Source organism: Gossypium hirsutum, chromosome A10, assembly GCF_007990345.1.
Source record: "Gossypium hirsutum isolate 1008001.06 chromosome A10, Gossypium_hirsutum_v2.1, whole genome shotgun sequence".
Taxonomy (NCBI): domain Eukaryota; kingdom Viridiplantae; phylum Streptophyta; class Magnoliopsida; order Malvales; family Malvaceae; genus Gossypium; species Gossypium hirsutum.
The window spans coordinates 110615630-110635961 of record NC_053433.1 but is presented as its reverse complement, the minus strand read 5'-3'; the positions used below and the strand labels follow the sequence as shown (position 1 = coordinate 110635961).

The 20332-nt window shown below is 36.4% G+C and overlaps 1 protein-coding gene across 1 annotated transcript; it reads left to right on the top strand.

Moving 5' to 3' along the window:
- Nucleotides 1–4992: 4992 nt before the first annotated feature.
- Nucleotides 4993–13318, top strand: LOC107934544 (serine carboxypeptidase-like 13). Its single transcript, XM_041078602.1, has 14 exons — nt 4993–5283; nt 5387–5523; nt 5602–5678; nt 10794–10916; nt 10994–11096; nt 11175–11206; nt 11255–11356; nt 11440–11526; nt 12164–12328; nt 12407–12478; nt 12561–12679; nt 12751–12864; nt 12941–12986; nt 13064–13318. Exons 1-14 carry the CDS (start codon nt 5144–5146, stop codon nt 13145–13147), a joined length of 1401 nt encoding a protein of 466 aa, XP_040934536.1. The 5' UTR covers nt 4993–5143; the 3' UTR covers nt 13148–13318.
- The last annotated feature ends 7014 nt before the right edge of the window (nt 13319–20332 follow it).

The window sequence follows — 20332 nt, the reverse complement described above, 5'->3', positions numbered from 1 at the left end:
TATGTTTCTATGGAAACTAGAATCAGAGATGAATCCATACATATATGGTATGACTCCTAATTATCTCTGGTCAATTTATAGTGAATTTCCAAATTCGGAACAGGGAATCCAGAAACTGTTCTGGCCCTGTTCCACAAGAACCTGAATATCTCTTACTGTACTGTTCATATGATTGTTTCGTTACTTTCATATGAAAGTAGATTCATCAAGGTTCGATTACATAATTTATTCACTATTTAATTCCACTCCTACGAATTCTTGTGATTTTTCCAATCCACACCACTGCTGCTGTCAGCCTCTGTTTTCAAAGTAAACCTTACCTATTTTCGGGGTTTCATGGACCAACTAGGGCCTTGTCATACATATGCCCACATATGATCATACTTAGCCATTCCAATGGCTGATCATTTGCTCAACACTTCCATTCCAACTATAGTTACATCATGAAACCATCTATACATTCATAAACACGAATGGTCTAATGCCATACTCCACTTCTACAAGCCATTTTCGCATGGTTGTACACTTATACATTTCATAAAGTACTCGAAAAACAACAATGGGTAGTCCTATACATGCCATATCAAAATTCAACCAAAATAGTACCCAAAAGAGCCTTTGATAGTGTGGGCGACTTCGACTTCAAGATCCCGAGTCCGATAGCTGGAGAACCAAAAATCTATAAAACAGAGGAGCAGTGTAACGAGTAAGCAATTTATGCTTAGTAAGTTTTGAGCAAGGAATTCCAGCATAAACAAAGAATAACACACATTTAGCTAAACGGAATATTTCATAATACGCAATTTACCGATATCAAACTTGCTTCACAACATTAACAACCCTTATGTACATACACAATAGACTAACTTAGCCGAAGGCCGGTAGCTCGTTTATCAACTGAGCGAACATTTATTTGTAAGGGCTCGATTAAATTCAACACATACGTAACATTTCCCCATATTGGGATGTTTTTCGAGTATTCGCTGGAATTTTACAGCAAGCTCATTCATTACCAAATCACGTACCTTCGGGATTTAACCGGATATAGCTCCTCGTTCAAATGCCTTCGGGACATAGCCCGGTTTTAGTATCTCACACAATGCCTTCGGGACTTAACCCGGATTTAATAACTCGCACGAATGCCTTCGGGACTTAACCCGAATTTAGTAACTCGCACGAATGCCTTCGGGACTTAACCCGGATTTAGTATCTCGCACAAAGGCCTTCGGGGCTTAACCCGGAATTTGTATCTCGCACAAATGCCTTCGGATCTTAGTCCGGATATATTCACTTAGCACAAAGCCTTCGGGACTTAGCCCGGACAGCATTCAATTAATCATGCACATCTAACAATAATTCATGGCACATTCATATTTCATTTTCATTTGCGAAACTCAAACACAAGGCACATATCGTCCTTGCACATTCGGCTCAGTAGCCACACATAGAGCATGATTTAATCACATCGTAATTTAAGCTCTCTTACTCAAGAACTTACCTCGGGTGTTGTCGAACGATTCCGCTAGCTATTCAACCACTTTTTCCTCCCCTTTATCGGATTTATTTCCCCTTTGCTCTTGAGCTTAATTAAACAAATAAAATGATTTCATCATTTAGGCATCAAAAAGATGAACACAAGGCACTTAGCCCATATTTATACATTAGACATTAAAGTCTCATACATGCAAAAATCATGCATCAACACAACATATTAGCTAATTTCTTTCCCCTTGGCCGAATATGCATGTCTATTTTTGGGGTCGATTTCAACACTTAATACACACATATACACACTAGTAAAGCATCCTCCCCCTTTTCATCAATTTAACACATGCATTGCTCATTAACATGCAAAGTTACATTCGGCCTTAGCACACATCTTGCTAGCCGATTCTTCTCCATATAGCAACCAATGCACATATGTGCTCACACAAAAATGCTAAAAAGGAGGTTCAAGAATCATCAAGCCATCATCACATGTATCATTAACAAGCTTCATATTTTGCATGCAATGGCATTAACACAACCTCCACCTAGGCCGAATCTTAACTCATCCTCATGCCTCATCACCACAACATCAAACACCAACCAAGAATGATGCATCCATGGTCAAGTGCCATTTCCATCACATAGCAAGATTTAGACCATGGGCTAGGTAGAACTCAAGCTAACAACTAAAACATGCATGCATCTCATGGAACATCATCAAACATACCTTAGCCTAGCTACATGCATGGCCGAATCTCTTCACCTTTCTTCTTCTTTCCTCCTTAAAATTTTTGGCCAAGGATGAACCAAAGGATGAGAAAATTTTTTCTTTGTTTTTCTTTCTAATTTAGGCTAAATGAAGGTGAGAAAAGGATGAACAAAGATCTTCTCCTCTCTTTTCTTTAGCTCACGGCAATGGGGGGGGAAAGAATCAACTACACACTTTTTTTTATGTATTCATCAAACTCCTTTTCATTATTTAATTTCTATGCCTATTATTTTATTTTTTTCCACCCATGATGCACCAACAAAACATGTCTATGACATGTCTTGGCCATCAAACTTAGTCTACCATGCTTGTCATGGCCGGCCACTACTAGTAGGGGGAATTTGACATGCAAGTCCCCCCTTTGTCCACATGCACTAATAGGTCCTCACACATTGACCTATCACATTTTAGAATTTTCTCACATAAGTCCTATTGACTAAATTCACATGAAATCAACCAAATTGAAGCTTGAAATTTTCACACATTCATAATTACATATTCTAGACAATAAGTATCACATTCAAACATTTCGGTGACTCGGTTTAGCGGTCCCGAAACTACTTCCCGACTAGGGTCAACTTTGGGCTGTCACATTCTATCCATAAAATTTTCAGAATTTTTGGTTTAGCCAATCAATACCAGATTTTTCTTAAAGTTTCCTATATTTCACTGTTTGACTAATCTGACCACTCTTCATTACGAATCAAATTTCTCATTGTACAGAATTCAAAATATGTTCTCGTTTATTTCATTTGAAAATAGACTCATTAAGCTTTAATTACATAATTTATTCAGCTTCTAACTCATCTCCCACAATTTATGGTGATTTTCCAAATTCACGTTACTGCTGCTATCCCAAGCAAATTTATTACCAAATCACTCTTTCACACATAACTTGCATGCATGTTTTTTTTAAACATGTATATCACCAATCAATCATCACATATCTATGATTTTACTTAAGTATATAATCTCCATTTCATCATTTTAAAGCACAACATATTAGCCAATTTTTCCCCTTAGCATCTAAGCACATGCATGCTCATTTGTTTGGCTCAACTTCACATATCTTCCATTTTTCATCAAAAGAACATGAAACAACAACCATTTCCTTAATTTTAATTCATGACCAAATGCTCACAACACAACCAAAAACCAAAATATGCTTCAAGAGTTAAGGTAGAATCAAGAAGAACTCATGAACATCAAGATAGAAGCAAACTACCATGAACTTACCTTCAATTTTCTTCCCCAAGTGACCGAACATTCAAGAGCTTTCTCCTCTCCTTTCTCTTCTCTAACTTTATGCTATGATGAACAAAGATGGACAAAACTTTGTTCTTTTCACCCCCCTTTTTTTTTAATAAAATTTCATATTTCATCCATTTAATTCTTTAATACAAAATACATGAAATTCTCATCATGGAACATTTACCTAAACCATTATCATGGAACATTTACCTAACCCATTATCATGGAATATTTACCTAATCCATTATCATGGAATATTTACCTAACCCATTATCAATTTGTACCATGAATTATGGATATCAAGTGCTCATATTGTCTACAACAACATGATGGCTGACCACTTCATGTAAAATGGGAGGTTTGTCATGCAAATCCTCCTATTTTGCACTCCTATTTATTTGGCCACTTCAATTTAGCCTATAGCATTTTCAGACATTTTCATATAGGTTTTATTTCATAATTTCACCCCCTTTTTCTTATGGAACAAAAATTAACTAAAATTGCCGGGTTCTATCTTAAGCTTGGGCCTTCTAGAGGCCCACTAACATAATTAAACCTATGCCAACATTCACAGAATTCCCGAAAATTGGGGCGTTATAGTTTCGATTTTCTTGTTAAACCTAAATAGCGAAATATCCTTTTAGATTCCAAAATACACGAAGTTTCGATAAAAATTAAAGGCAAACTTATTCCCGAAGATTCGAACGTCGCATCCTAACTTACAAGATGTGGCATTTTGTTATTTAGGGACAAGTAGGTCTTTGATGCTCGTTTTAATGTAATTCAAGCGTTTTAAAATCAACATTCATAAAAAGGGATCGTATTTTAAAATTTCTTTTAAAATTTTTCAACTTTCGACATTAAGACGATAATTAATAAATTTGGTACCAATTTTGGGCGTGACGAGGGTGCTAATCCTTCCTCGCACGTAACCAACTCCCGAACCCGTTTTCTCAAATTTTGTAGGCCAAAAAAATCGTTGTTTTAGTAAATCGAGATATTTTATTAAAACGACCAAATTTCTAGGTGATCCGAACACGCTTAAATAAAAAGGATTGGTGGCGACTCTATTCCCGTTTTTAAATAAAAGTCGACAGCCATTTTAAAGAAAAATGGTTTCGACAAAATCGATAGCCAAATTTTCAAAAAATTATTAACTGGCCTTCGATCAAATTAGATCGATTAATCAACTAATTAATTGAATTAAATTAATTTGATCGATTAATTTAATTTTAACCAAAATTTAAACAACATTAATTATTCTTGTCTATTGTCTATTGTCTGTTTCTGTTTTTGTATTTGGCAGTATGGATAAATTAACTTTGTAATGGGCAGTAGCCATGTTATCTTACTTTTACTTTTACATATATAAAAAATAATTAATTAACCGAAGTTAAATCGATTGGATTAGATCGATTATAAGTCAACTAAAATTAGTCAATTCGTTGGATACAAATAATTGATCCAACCCATCAAAATATTATACGCGGTGACAGCCTAACAGGCTTATCATCATTATTTCAAGCAGTGATTTATCCCATTTCAAATGTCTTCATAAGTTTGAGCTCATACTTTCCCGAAGACAGCTCTTTTATGTTAATAGAAAGTGAACCACAGAAGTAGGAAGTAGGGAGGATGTTTTCAAAGTATGCCCAGTTACTATGTTTTTACTACATAGTCTTCATTGTGGTTTGGAATAGGCATGTGGTTTCATTTTCAGACATCAGGTCTCTTCCTGGATTTTTTGCTTCACTTCCCTTCAAGCTTGAAACTGGGTGAGTTTCTCATTCATCCACTTATGCTTATGCTTTCCTTCTGTGATTTTTAATATTACTGGTTTCAGAATCATGTTATCAAGGATTAGTCATTGTGTTTCAGGTACATAGGGGTGGGAGATCTGGAATTTTTCTATTATTTTATTCAATCAGAACGTGACCCTTCAAAAGATCCTCTCATCCTATGGCTCACTAGAGGCCCTGGTTGCTCTGCTCTCTCTGGTCTTTTTTTCGAGATAGGTAAAATCTCTGATTATTTTTGGTGTTTAGTATCACCGACAGGAGATTCCATAGTCATGTGTAATGATGTTAATTTAGCGCCCTTGCAATTTAACATGGTGGAGTATAATGGCAGCTTACCAACTTTTGCTCTCAACCCTTACTCATGGACAAAGGTGATATCATTAATTCATTCATGATTCTTGTTGAGGGATAAGCAGCTCTTCCGAGAGAAGTCTTCAAAGGAGACGTGGATCCTGTCCCTCAACAATTCTATACTATAATAATAGCTCATGCTTAGCAACTTCTACTTACTCATTCATTATAACTGTTGGTGCTGTAACTGAAACTAACAGATTCAATGCAAACTTGTCAAGCAAGTCTCGAGACTTGCTGTGCAAACAAGAGAATTCGAGCAAGAGAAAAAAAGAAAAGCTAAGAAAAATGAAGAGAAAAATTGATGAACAAACTGAACTTCATTCATGAATTGCATAATGGCACAATGCCAATACATAAACCAGGCACTAAGCTTGTCAAAAACAGTAAGTAATTACCTAAACATCACCTACCTCCACTAATTACATGGAAACTTGAAATTTTGGCTTGTAAACTTATACAAAGTTGTGTTTACAGCTCATACATAAGCTAATTAAATCAGTCAACAACCTAACTTAGTTAGAAATGAACTAAGATTACATTTCATTGACTAGGAATTACAAAATAAACAAAATAAGCTTGCATTAGCAGCTCTTGCATGACTTGGTCTTCATGGCCTGCATGCTGTCGAGTTTGTTGCATGCTGAACCAACTTCATCACTCCTCCTTGGTTTGCATGGAGCAAACACCTAGCTTCTTTCTTAGACATTCGAACCTTGTGACACTAAGGGCTTTGGTTAAAATGTCTGCAAGTTGATCCTCTAAATTACAGTGGATCAGCTTTACTTCCTGAGCTTGTTCCATTTCTCGAACAACATGCAACTTGATGCTGAAATGTTTTGTTCTTCCATGGAACACTGGATTTTTGGCAATTGCTACTGCAGATTGGTTGTCACAGAAGATCTCAGTAGCTTCCTCTTGATGCACATTCAAGTCAGCCAATATTTTCCTTAGCCATATGGCTTGGTTGACAGCACTTGCTGTTGCCACATACTCTGCTTCAGCAGTAGATTGAGCTACTAGACTTTGCTTCTTTGAGCTCCAACAAAACATGGCTAAACCAAGGTTAAAAGCATACCCTGAGGTGCTTTTCATGTCATCTATCGAGCCAGCCCAGTCACTATCAGTGTAGCCAACCAGCTTCAGATTTCCTTCTTTGCTGTACTTCAAACCATAGTTTAAAGTGCCTTTGACATATCTCAGCACTCTCTTTGCAGCTTGGAAATACTTCTCATTGCAGCAATGCAAGAACCTTGAGAGCAATCCTACAGCATACATGATGTCTGGTCTAGTGGCAGTTAAGTATAGCAAGCAACCAACTAGACTCCTGTAGGTTGTTTCACAAACTTTCTTAAAATCACCTTGGCTCGATAGTTTTTCTCCAACAGCAACAGGTGTTTTAGTTGCCTTGCTGTTTTGCATGGAGAACCTGGTCAGAATCTTTGTGGCAAAGCTTCTCTGGCTTAAAAATATCTCATTCTATACTTGAGACACCTCCATTCCAAGAAAATATGACATCTCCCCAAGATCATACATTTCAAACACTTCCTGCATGTTGGTCTTGAAGTCAGCCAGCACTACTCGATCTCCTCCTGTCACTAGAAGATCATCAACATACAGGGACACAATGAGTTGTATTTGTGTCCTTTGTTTCTTGACATACAGTGTTGGCTCACTCTTGCTTCGATCGAATCCCAGATCAGTCAAGTAGCCATCGATTCTGCTATACCAAGCCCTTGGAGCCTGTTTTAATCCATATAGGGCCTTCTTCAGTTTGTAGACCATATACTCTCTGCCAGCTATTTCAAACCCTTGTGGTTGTTCAACATAGATGTCTTCATCTAAGAAACCATTTAGAAAGGCTGATTTCACATCAAGTTGATGGATCTTCCATTTGAGCTGTGCTGCTAAGGCAATCAGCAGTCTGATGGTGTCGAGCCTAGCCACTGGTGCAAAGGTCTCCAGGTAGTCCAAGCCATACCTCTGACTGAACCCCTTGACAACTAGCCTTGCTTTCAGCTTGTTCAAGGTACCATCAGCATTCTGCTTGGCTTTGTACACCCATTTCACCCCAATCACCTTCCTTTTGACTGGCCTTTCAACCAATTCCCAGGTCTGGTTCTTCTCAATCATGCTGATCTCCTCAGCCATTGCCTGCTTCCACCCTTGCTGAGCCTCAGCCTCTTCAAAGTTGCTTGGTTCAGCTATGGCTACATGAGCCCTTTCATAAATCTCAGCCAATGACCTTGTTCCTCTGATTGGTTCATCATCAATATCCATTTCAGGGACATTTTGGTCTGGCTCAGCTTGGTCTGCTGCAAGTTCTTCAGAAACTTCTTCAGGTTCATGTCTTTCCCAGTTCCAACATGACCTCTCATCAAATACCACATCCCTGCTTACTGACACTTTGTTTGTTGAAGGATCTAAAATCCTATAGCCCTTCTTAACAGTGCTATACCCCACCAAAACACCAGGTCGAGCCCTTTCAGACAATTTGTCCCTTTTAACAGCAGGTACATATGCATAACAGATGCATCCAAAGACCTTCAGATGAGCCAGTGATGGCTTAAAGCTAAACCAGGCCTCGAATGGGGTCTTTTGATCCAAAGCCTTGGTTGGAAGTCTATTTTGAATGTATGTTGCAGTGTTAACTGCTTCTGCCCATAGTGCTTTAGGCAGATTCTTCTGAATCATCAAGCACCTGGCCATATCCAACAAACTCCTATTCTTCCTTTCACTTACCCCATTCTGCTGAGGTGTATATCTGTTGGTAAGTTGATGTTTGATGCCTGCCTTATCACAGAAGGCTTGGAACTGAGCTGAGGTGTACTCAGTCCCATTATCAGACCTTATGGTCTTCACCTTGCAGCCTGTTTCAGTCTCAGCAGCAGTTTTGAACTTCCAAAACACAGTGGCCACCTCTGATTTCTGTTTTAAGAAGTAAATCCAGCAATATCTCGAGAAATCATCAATGAACAGTATGAAATACCTGTTTCCACTTAATGACTCAGTCTTTATAGGGCCACACACATCAGTATGCGCCAGTTGGAGTTTTTCAGAGGCTCTCCAGGCTTGATTCGAGGGAAATGGGAGTCTGGCCTGCTTTCCTAGCTAACATACTTCACATACATCATCATGGTCCACTGAGTTGATAAAGTTTTCAGCCAGGTCTTCTCTGATCATTCGGGCCATCGATATGAAGTTGGCATGTCCCAGTCTTTGATGCCACAGCTTGGATTCATCTGAAGTGGCTGTATAGGCAATGTCTGACTTCTTTGTCCAGTCAACCACAAAGCTCTTATCAGCCATGGGGACTACCATCAGTTTGGATCCACTTGGATCACTGATTTGGCACTGGTGGTCTTTAAACACAACTGAATAACCTTTTTCCAGCAACTGAGCTATGCTGAGCAGGTTTCTGTCAATTTCAGACACCAACAGCACATTTGAAATTACTTTGCTACCTGTAAGGGTGCATATCAACACATCACCCTTGCCTTCAGCTTGAATAAAATGACCATTTCCTATCTTGACTTTAGTTCTGCAGCTTCTGTCTAAAGACTTGAAGATTGCAGCATTAGGTGTCATGTGGTTGGTGCATCCACTGTCTAGGAGCCAACCAGATGAGGACCTTTCCTGAGCAGCTGAGCATGACACAGCAAAGACTTGCTCCTCTTGGTCACTGTCCTCCTTAGCTACTCGAGCCTCAGCTTTCATTTGTTGAGTCTGATTGTGCCTTGATTTGTCCTTGCTCTTACAGACTCTCTCAACATGGCCCTTTTTCTTACAATGCTGACACACAGCATCTGGATTAAACCAGCATTTTTCTTCTGAATGACCAGCCTTTCTGCAGTGCTTGCAAGTCTGAACTTCTCTCCTTACAGCATCATTCTTTGGCTTGTCTCTCCAAGCCTTCTTGCCTTTGTAGGCAGTATTTGTTCTTGCCTGAAAGGCACCTTCTTGATGCTCCTCCAGTCTGCTTGCTCTCCTCTGCTCTTGAGCATATAGAGCATTGATCAACTCTGTCAGGGAGATGGTGGACAGGTCCTTTGAGTCCTCGAGAGATGAGATTTTTGCCTCATACCTCTCAAGCAGAGTTGCTATAACCTTCTCCACTATCCTAGCTTCATTGAACTGCTCTCCAAGGAGCCTGATGCTGTTAACCACAGCCATAATCCTGTCAGAATATTGCTTGACAGTTTCTTCTTCCTTCATCTTCAAATTCTCGAAATCTCTCCTCAAGTTTAACAACTGTTGCTGCCTTATCCTCTCTGTCCCTTGAAACTCTTCCTGCAACTTGTCCCAGGCCTGTTTTGGTGATTCACAGGCCATAATCCTTGTGAAAATCACATCAGACACTGAGTTTTGGATGCAAGACATAGCCTTGTGCCTCTTGGTCCTTTCATCAGCATGCTGCCTGATCTGAGCCACTGTTGGATTAGCTCTAAGTGGCTCTGGTTCAACATCAGAGTTGACCACCTCCCACAAATCGAAAGCCTGCAGGTAGGTCTTCATTTTGACCACCTATATGTGATAGCCTTCTCCATTGAGGACTTGAGGTGCAGCTGGTGAAAAGCTTGATGAAGCTATGGATTTGTGTAACAGATCCCTTAAGAAATAGGCTCTAGATACCAATTGTTGGTGCTGTAACTGAAACTAACAGATTCAGTGCAAACTTGTCAAGCAAGTCTCGAGACTTGCTGAGCAAACAAGAGAATTCGAGCAAGAGAAAGAAAGAAAAGCTAAGAAAAATGAAGAGAAAAATTGATGAACAAACTGAACTTCATTCATGAATTGCATAATGGCACAATGCCAATACATAAACCAGGCACTAAGCTTGTCAAAAACAGTAAGTAATTACCTAAACATCACCTACCTCCACTAATTACATGGAAACTTGAAATTTTGGCTTGTAAACTTATACAAAGTTGTGTTTACAGTTCATACATAAGCTAATTACATCAGTCAACAACCTAACTTAGTTAGAAATGAACTAAGATTACATTTCATTGACTAGGAATTACAAAATAAACAAAATAAGCTTGCATCAGCAGCTCTTGCATGACTTGGTCTTCATGGCCTGCATGCTGTCGAGTTTGTTGCATGCTGAACCAACTTCATCAATAACTATTCAGGTTGCAAATATAATCTTCCTAGACGCACCTGTTGGCACTGGATTTTCTTATTCAACGACATTGCAAGGTTTTGAGACCGGGGATAAAAGGTTTGCTAATGATGTGTATAATTTTCTGAGGAAGGTGAAGACAACTGATACTTGTGAATAGTCTTAACTTAAAAACGAAATGTTTTCAACGATTTCTTCTTGTCTGTTCAATGGTTGCAAAGTCATCCCAAGTTCATCACAAACTCACTCTATATTGCTGGTGATTCATACGCTGGGAAAATTGTTCCCATCATTGTTCATGCAATATCAGATGGTAAGAGTGTGTTACCCCACTTTAAACTTAATGTTTTAGCTTATATTGTTTTTAATGGGACCAATGTCACGGTTTTAGGCATCGAAGATGAGAACTTCTTGATGACTTTTGCACTTTATGCCATCCTATGGAGTCTTTGATTTTAGCACTTGTTGCAGGGGTATTTGGTCGGTAATCCTGCAACGGGTTTGAAATATGATGACAACTCAAAAATCCCATTTTATAATCGTATGGCACTTATCTCTGATGAACTTTATGAGGTCAATGGACTAAACCCTTAATTGCAAGTGATTTGTCAATAAAACTGTATGTTTATATGTTCATTGAGCACTTCTCTTTGCAGTCAGCCAAAAGGAATTGTAAAGAAGAATACGTAGAAGTGGAGATGAGTAATGTAATATGTGCAAAAGATCTTCAAGCTATCTCAGAGGTAATCAAGCAAATGAACCTGTTCTCTTTTATTTTTCCATTAGGGTAAACTACATCATTAGTCACTAAACTATGGAAAAGTATAGTTTAAGTTTTTGTTTTTGTTACTTAGCTAAAAAGAGTTAAAATTTAGTCACTAAGCTATTGAAAAGTTTTCATTGGAGTCACTGAGCTATTAAAATCGATGTTGGTTTTCTCTGTTCGTAGTGTCTGCACCAATCAAAAGCTTTTATTTCTTTTTTTTCTTCTACAATTCAATTTTTTGTCATGAAACAATATTAGATGTCACTATTTATGAATTTGCAAATCAAAATTCAAACAGTTTTCTTTTCTATCTTCAACATTGACTGTTACATTAACTTGGATCTAATATTTGTTGTTCTACTCGTCTATGGGTACTAATCCACCATACTAGTTGTCGAATTGTCATTTAGAGCTCGTTAGCTGAACATAAAAAAAATTTAACAGCTCAGTGACTTTAATGAAAGTTTTTGAATAGTTTAGTGATCAAAGTTTAACTTTTTTTTAGTTAAATGACAAATGAAAAATTATTCATAATTTAGTGATGATGTAGTTTACCCTTTTCAGTATATCATCTCACCGGAATAGTAAAGAACAAAGTTTCACTATTTTCATAGTGCATTGCCCACATAAACAAGCCACATATCCTGGAGCCTGAGTGCCCTAGTGACTTTGATCCACCGGATAGTTCGGTCAATGAAAGGAAATACTTCCTAGAAACACGTGAAGAAGACTGCCTGCAGGCGCCTGCCGAGTACCCTAAATTCGGATGTCGAGTAAATGTCTCTGTCACTTGCTAATTAATCTGTCTTACCATAAATTTATGTTAATACTTTATATTTGATTAAAACCGTATACAGAACTACAATACTTACCTTTGCAAGATTTGGGCATCTGATGACAGTGTCCAGCAAGCACTTGGTATCAGAAAGGTAAACTATATTACTACTCTTTCTCATGCCCCTTTTACTGACACTAAGTTAGATTAACTCAGTCCGGACATTGATTTACCAGGGAACAATCAGAGAATGGATAAGATGTAATGAAAGCTTACTTTATGATAAAGATGTTGGGAGTGTTGTAGACTATCATTTATCTCTCAATACAAAGGGCTACAGGGCTCTAATATACAGGTCGCATACCTAGAACCGTTGGTTAAAGCTCTCTTTTTATGAGTGATTGCTGATTGTAGATTTCTTTACAGTGGTGATCATGACAGACTTGTTCCCTACGTTGGAACCGAATCATGGATTAAGTCCTTGAATTTGTCCATTGTTGATGATTGGAGGCCATGGTTTGTTGATGATCAAGTTGCAGGGTGAGGCTATGACTATATATATAAAGATTTTGTTTCCCATATGTGTAAGAGCTTAAATTTCGCTTGCTTTTTGCAGATATTCGAGAGAATATGGAAATAACTTAACATTTGCAACTGTAAAGGCAAGAATAGTGCAAATAGAGTTATGACTTTTTTTTCCTGAAGAAAATGATTTGTAATGGAGTGTGGTGTGTTGCAAGGAGGAGGTCACACGGCTCCAGAGTTCAAACCGAAGGAATGTTTTGTAATGTTCAATCGATGGATTTCCAAAAAATCTTTATGATAAATTGCTACATCTTAATTCCCCAGGATCTGTCTTAGCACTTTTGGGTTTTCTTATGCCATTTCAAATCTGTAAACAATGGAGGTTTCATGCTACAAATTCATAATAAACGAAGCTGATATATTGGACCAAATTATATTTGCCATATATAATCAAAGGTCTTTATATAAACATTCATTCCATTTTGTATAATTCAATTACTTCAAGGCATACAAGAATAGTACATAGCTAAACTCAATTTTAACTTCGGTTTAATGTTTACATCTTGGCTTTTAATCTTTTACAAAAAGTTAAATTTGACCGTTAACCTTTCAAGTTTTTGGGGTTAGCTAGCTCACCCTCGCGGGATCACGGCCCTTTGTCATTAGAACGAAAGAATATGTGCAAGTGTACACAATCGCAAAAAGTAATAAAATGACAAGTAAATGTCGAGTTATTGTACCCATAGGGACTGTAAAAAGAATTATTTATGAAATTAATTGTAAAACACTTTGGTGAGGTAAAAATAATTTGGTTTTAAAAGATGGTCAAAAACTATTTAAAAACTAAGTAAATAATTAAAATAAAACAAAGGAGATCTAATGCACGATTTCAAATAAGATTTAATTAAGACAACATACTTGTGTTGGATTAATTATATTTCTTTAACTTAGAATTATTAAACTTATGTTTATATTGCTACGAATGAATTCACGGCAACTCGGTAATCTGCTAATTACTGCTCATACATACTTATTAAATTAATCAATCTCTTGAACATTTTTCAATGTCAATCCAAGCGGTTAATCAATCTTCACAAGCAGATAAAAGATTAAGTGAGGTAACATGGTATTTCTACCTTGAAACAGTTTAATCACAAAAATCTTGTAAGTTATGCATGGCATATGTATCGCCGAATACAATGCTAATTTAAACTTCAGCTACCTTAAAAGAATAAACATGCACTGATTAAGCATTGTGTCTATTAATTATAATTTCAATACGATTTAATAATTAATTCATTAGTTATTTAACAATTACATTGCATGAATAACTTAGGCATGATTTTACTTAATCAAGCAATTTACCGAGGCCTATAACAGCATAAACATCATTTTAATAATTCAAGCAAGCAAAATATAATCAATCCAACACAAACTTAATTTAAGCTAAATTTATTAAAATAACCATTTCAATAGCATAAATATTCATAAACATGTTCGTCAAAACAACAACAAAAATTAAAGAGATAGGGAATAAGAAGCAAATCCGGTGTTTATCCGTGGCTTGACTAGTTGCTCCGTTCTCCGTTCTTCGTTCTTCATTGCCCTCAGCTTTCAAAGTGGCGCATGAACACCTAATTGGTGCTTCAAAATGGCTGATGAGAGCCTCTTTCCCAAGAGAAGAAATCGGCACTTGAACAAAAAGGGAAATGGGATGAAAAAAATGGAGAGAAAAGTGAGAGAGGAGAAGAGAGAATGAGAGAATGCTGTGGGATTGAGGGTTGGTTTGAATGATCAGCAAGGGGTGGCTTTTATAGCTGATTGTGGTTGCTAAAAATAGCAAATTCCAGCAGCCAAAAGGCCCCCCTATGACAGGCCATCTACTTGGCAAAAGTTGAGACTTTCAACTTTGCTAAAAATAGCCTGGGACAAATCTACAAAGCCACAATTAAAGGTGGGGTTTGAATGCAATTTGGAAGTCCTTCAAGGGCCTTTTTGCAAGCATATTTAATCAGTTAAAATGCTGATTTGGGTCAGTATATGGACTGTTCTGGGCTGCCCAATTAGTGGCAGGTTCGGTTCACTCAATTTGGTTCGACCAGTGCGGTTCAACTGGACCCTTTCTCCATAATTAATTAAAAAAATTTATTTAACCCAAATTAAATGGGGAATAAATTAAAATTAATTAAATTATGAATTAATACACATTTTTGAACCGTCTTAGGCTGGAAATTAATGTGCCTCGATACTTCAAATTGCTTCTTGGTTTTGTGTTTTTAGCAGTACCAGCAGAGCCAATTTTCGTCCTTTGCACGAATCTGTCGAAAATAGTCAAAATTAAGTATAAAATTAACTAAAATTCACCATGTTCATATTTTAAACACAATTTAAATATTTAATTATTTTTCGACAAGAATTTAACCGGATTTGAATGAATTTAACTAAGAATGGGTATGAAAAAGCATATAAATTTTTGTGTTTCTACACCCCCAAATTAATTCATTGCTCGTCCCGAGTAATGCACAAATTTTGAAAAAAATTTATCAGAAGCACTTTTGAAAAACTCCTTCAGAACAACAATCTCCCTAAGATTATGAATTTGATATACTCATGCTCAAAAATAAGAAATATGATAGTTATGCTACTTAAGTATAACGTTCAAATTAGATTCAACAACTTATTATAATAGCAAAATTTAGACTAAATGCTTTTGTAACAAAAACATGTTAACCCTTACCAATTTGATTTTTATTCCTTTATTCAAGACTAAGCTGCAATCATTAAGCTTAACTTATGTCTTCATATGTTGATCGTAGCAATTTTTCTCCACTAATGTAGGTAGCATTAGGACTTTGAATCAATAAGTCTTTATCAAGGTTGTAACGTGGCTAGGCTAGGGGTAGGTGAAAGATGGATAAATTTTAGTTTAAAACCCTAGACTCAGCGTCAATCGAACCTTCGGAATTTTTACCTTCGATACACCAACTTGACTTTCATATGCTCTTTTGTACATCTCTTTCAAATACATGTGCTCTTCTTTTTTTTTTAAGCTAACACGAGCACTTACTTTGTGTATTGCAATTCTCGAGCAATTGTCACTTCTTCAAAACTTATTTTCGAAGAACATTTTGAATAGTACTGAGTCTAGTGTTTAGGAAAATTTTAAGATCATTAAGCGAAAAGTAATGGCTAAATATTGCAAGGGTCGAAATAAGATTAGGCCATATAGTCTCAAAGTGGATAAAATTTACCATGGTGGGCTTGAAAAGCTCAAACGGTCCAAACAATAGTTGCCTAAATCATTTTCAACGTTCCATGCTCCTTAGGATTTCGCCTTAAGAAACTACTAAGTCAATTCTAAAGACGTAAACTTTCATGCATACCTAACTTTCCTAAAGAACTAAAAATTTTATGGTACGAATTTGTATGTTTTATTAAAAGTACATTCATGTCATTATTAAGCTAACATAATAATTTATTGAAATAATAGAACTTTATTCATACTCAAGTTTAGCATACTTAACAAAATTCAAATTTTTAAACAAAATATATCCTAATCATAATTAAAACAAAAATTTTATTCTGAGTTTCGGTCCCCCTAACTTAAAATGAACAACGTCCTCATTGTTTAAAGTGAATAAATACTATAAACCAGAAAGGATTCCAGAAAAGAGGAGGTGAGTCTATTTGACTGCTTAAGTACCAAACTCTCTCTGAATCCAATCCTAGACATGTATATATCTATTGCCACACTTTATATTTTGTGACTTATTCATATTTACTTATAATTTCCATATCTTGTTTTATTATGCAAAAATAAAAATTCCTAATTAAACTTATTCCTAAAAATAGTCTAAGAACAAAAATAAAGTAAAGTCAAGATCCCTCCTTTTTATTTATTTGCAGATCCTTTCGAATTGGACTCATCTTTTGCTCCATCATTATTGCCTTTGCATGAATCGCTTTGCTCCTTCTTTGATAATGGACTCTATGGTTCAAATATGAAATCTGGGAACTCAAACACAAAAATAAAAGGGTCATTGTATATTTTCTTAAAAGCACTTCTCATCGAGTCATCCCTTATTTTTTAGTATCTCCAGTAGGCTTGTTGCTGCCATTGCAAATGTTGCATTAAGTCCATCAATTTTGATAGCTCATCTTGAAGGCCTAGGCTAGGCGATTGAGCTCTAAACATTGAAGTTTCAGCATTAGGTTCAGCTTTTGGCCCCACTTATTCTACCTTATCAGGGACTTTAAATGATTGCATCGTGGGATTTTCTTCTTCATCAGGATCCTCAGGTTCCTCACTTCCTTCAACTCGTTTCTGTAGAACTGAGTCTCCAGCTACTAGGTAGAGGTCCCAATCCGTGGTTGTGCCTTGGCTATACCCTGTCTTCCTTACATTTGTAAGAATTTCAACTTTCAAGCATAGAATTGTTATTGTAAAGGGGAAGTGAGAAGGGCCAGAGCGTTTAACGTCATAATTCCGTATTTCCCTCAAGATGATCTTTCCCACGTCAATGGTCTTACTAGTTAGGATCGAGTACAGTAAGACCATTCGCTCTAACGAGATTGTAGTCCCATGTGAGCTAGGCATAAGGCTGAATCGGATGAAGTAAAACCATACCTTCGCGAGTGGAATTAAATATTCTCTTCGACAAGTGTGGATTCCTTGTTTTGACACAGTCCACGTAGAACCCTGAACTGTCAATTCCTCTTGAATTTCTTGCAAATTATCAGGCTAGATATTGCTCATTAATGTGGAATATTCATCGTTTTTGAAATTAGGTAATTCAAAGAACTCATTAATAGCATTTGAATTTATCGGTACCTTGATTCCACGAACTGGAACTTCTGTCATCTCACTTGAAGTTAAATTCGCATAGAACTCACGAACTAGCTCCTCATCCACACTAGTCTCTTTTCACAAAACATTTCCCAATTGAGGGTTTCAGCAACTTGACGAATATGTGCCATAAAGTCTCTGTAGTTGCTTTCCTTTAATGTAAAGCCTTTCTCTGGATGCATCTGTTGATTCTTGAAGATACTTTCGTATCTCACTTTGGCTTCTTCACAGTGGAACTTGTTTTGTGTTTCATCAATTTGAGCGGAAGCAGGTTTAACCTAATCATAGGATGGAAAAAATATTTTCTCAAAAAATTTAATAAAAATAATTCAATGAATTGAAAAATTAACTAATTGAATAAAATTAAAAATTAAGAAAAAATTAGGTCTTACCACTTTTTTTTTGTAAAAATATAAGAACTCTTAAAAATAATAATAATAATAATTATGAAGAAAAAGATGGCAATTTAAAAGAAGGGTTGGAAGGTTTGGCTAAAAGGCTTGGTGTGGACGGATGGTGCGTGTGGAAGCAGCAATGCAGCAAGGACCCTTCGGCAGCAGGCCTAGTGTGGGCACTAAGGCGCTAGGCGCTCATGCGTTGTGGCCTGGAGCAGGACTCGGCCTGGACAGTTGCTAGGCAGGAGCAGCAGGCGCGCGCAAATGAAGGCTTGGCGCGAGCTGAGGCTGGAGCAATAGGCGGGCGATGGGGCTGGACGTGCGGCGGTCTGCTGGGTGTGTGCTGGTCAGTCAGCTGGGCTAGGCTTGCAGCACTTAGGGGTTTGGTGTTTTGGGGTTTTGAAGATGAATGAATGGAGGGAGAAAGGTTGATGGTATTTATAGATGGAAAAATAAAATTTGTAGTAGAATTCTTAGAAAATTTTAATGAAAAAAAATCCTAAGTTCTAATTGTACTCAAAGTTTAACAATAATTAATAATTAAATATATGTATATGAAATTATCAATTGCCATTAATTTATTAAGATAACCATAAAATATAATTAAATTACAATTAATCCTAATTCTAAGCTAAGTTGATAAAAATTAATATATAAATTATAATAAATATAATTATATATTAAGGTTTATCAAATTAATAAATAATATTAAAAATATTTATTCTAGATGCTTTTTGAAAATATTTACAAAGAGAAGCACCTAGTTTTTATTATTTACAAAAAGAGCAATCAAATTTTAGAAATAATTCAATTAAGTCCCTAGACTTAATGAAAATTTAAAATTGAGTTGCAAATTAAAATGTGGATCAAAATTGACTCTTTTATTTGAAAATCTAAAAATTTATTTTTCCATTTAGGGAATAATTTCTTAGGAAATTGTGTCAAAATAAATTCCTAGGAAAGATTGAAGGGGTCACAAGTGGTCCCGCTTAAGTTCCAATCACCTAGACAGAATTTATTTAAACATGCTAAACCCGAATATATACTCTAAATCATTTATTCAAAAATAAAAACGAGAAATTAAGTATCTGATAAAATGAACGAGATTTTATGCCGTTCAATTTTATCACCCCAATAATGTTTTAGGCGCTGAGCATTAACTCAGAAATTACCTCCCTTACCTTGGCCGTGTGTCATGGCCGTGTCGACAGTAAACCAATCAGAATTACACACGGCTTGAGCACCATCCCACGGGCATGGCACACGGCAGTGTCCCTGTCGAGCCCAAGTCTAATTCTACTTGAAAAAAACTAATTTTGGGCTATTTTGGGCATTCCAAGGTCTATATAAACACCCTAGAAGAGGATTAAAGGGACATACGGAGAATAGAAGGTAGAAAATACTCTATGACAGCCATTGGAATCAGCTCGGAAGCAGGATCTACTTTAAGAATATAGATCTCCATTCAATTTCTTTAGAAGTTCTTTGGGTTCTTTATGTTTTGTTGTTTTCCCAATCTTGAGATGTTTTCTATTATTATGAACTAAACTCCTTAAATACCTAAGGAAGATGAAACCTAAGATGGATCTTATTACTATTTGAATTATATGATAAATACTTATTCTTCTTCTTAATTGTGAGTTTTAATCATTGCTTTAATATTCCAGGGTATTAATTCAAGTTTTGATGTGCTTATTCAGTGAGCAAAAGTCCTTGTTTAAGAATAGATCACCTACAATTAAGCGGAGTTGGATGCATCCTAGAGATAAGACGACATAAATCTACAGGATTAGAGTCAAATCTAATAAGGGGATCCATAGATCGAGTTAATGCGACAATAGAGGTTTTAATTAGAAAGAGATTTCAATTAATCAACCTAGAGTCAGTTGTTTTTAGTCTCAAAAGAGATACTAACATAAATCAGAGATTTCTACAGATTAAGTCAAGTGAATAAATCGTCTAATTCAGAAGTGATAAGTGAAGTCTAGGTAGATTTTTCCTTGGGTATTGTCTTCTCCATCGGTTTTTCGAAAATATTTTTCAACCTTTATCTCTGTCGTGATCTTAGTTAGTTAGATATTTAATTTTAGTTTTTAAAACATCCCTTCAATTCTTAGGCTAGATAATAAAAAGATAGTAATTACTAGTACTTTTAGTCCTCGTGGATACGATATTTCCAGTCTCACCACAACTATACTACTGTTTGACAGGTGCGCTTGCCTTAGTCAAATTTTTAGTTAGT

Coding starts and splice junctions, on each gene's coding strand:
- LOC107934544 (XM_041078602.1), top strand. CDS start 5,144: ATGTTTTCAAAGTATGCCCAGTTACTATGTTTTTACTACATAGTCTTC. Junction 11,097..11,174: donor TGTTCATGCAATATCAGATG/GTAAGAGTGTGT, acceptor TCACGGTTTTAG/GCATCGAAGATGAGAACTTC. Junction 12,479..12,560: donor AAGCACTTGGTATCAGAAAG/GTAAACTATATT, acceptor TTGATTTACCAG/GGAACAATCAGAGAATGGAT.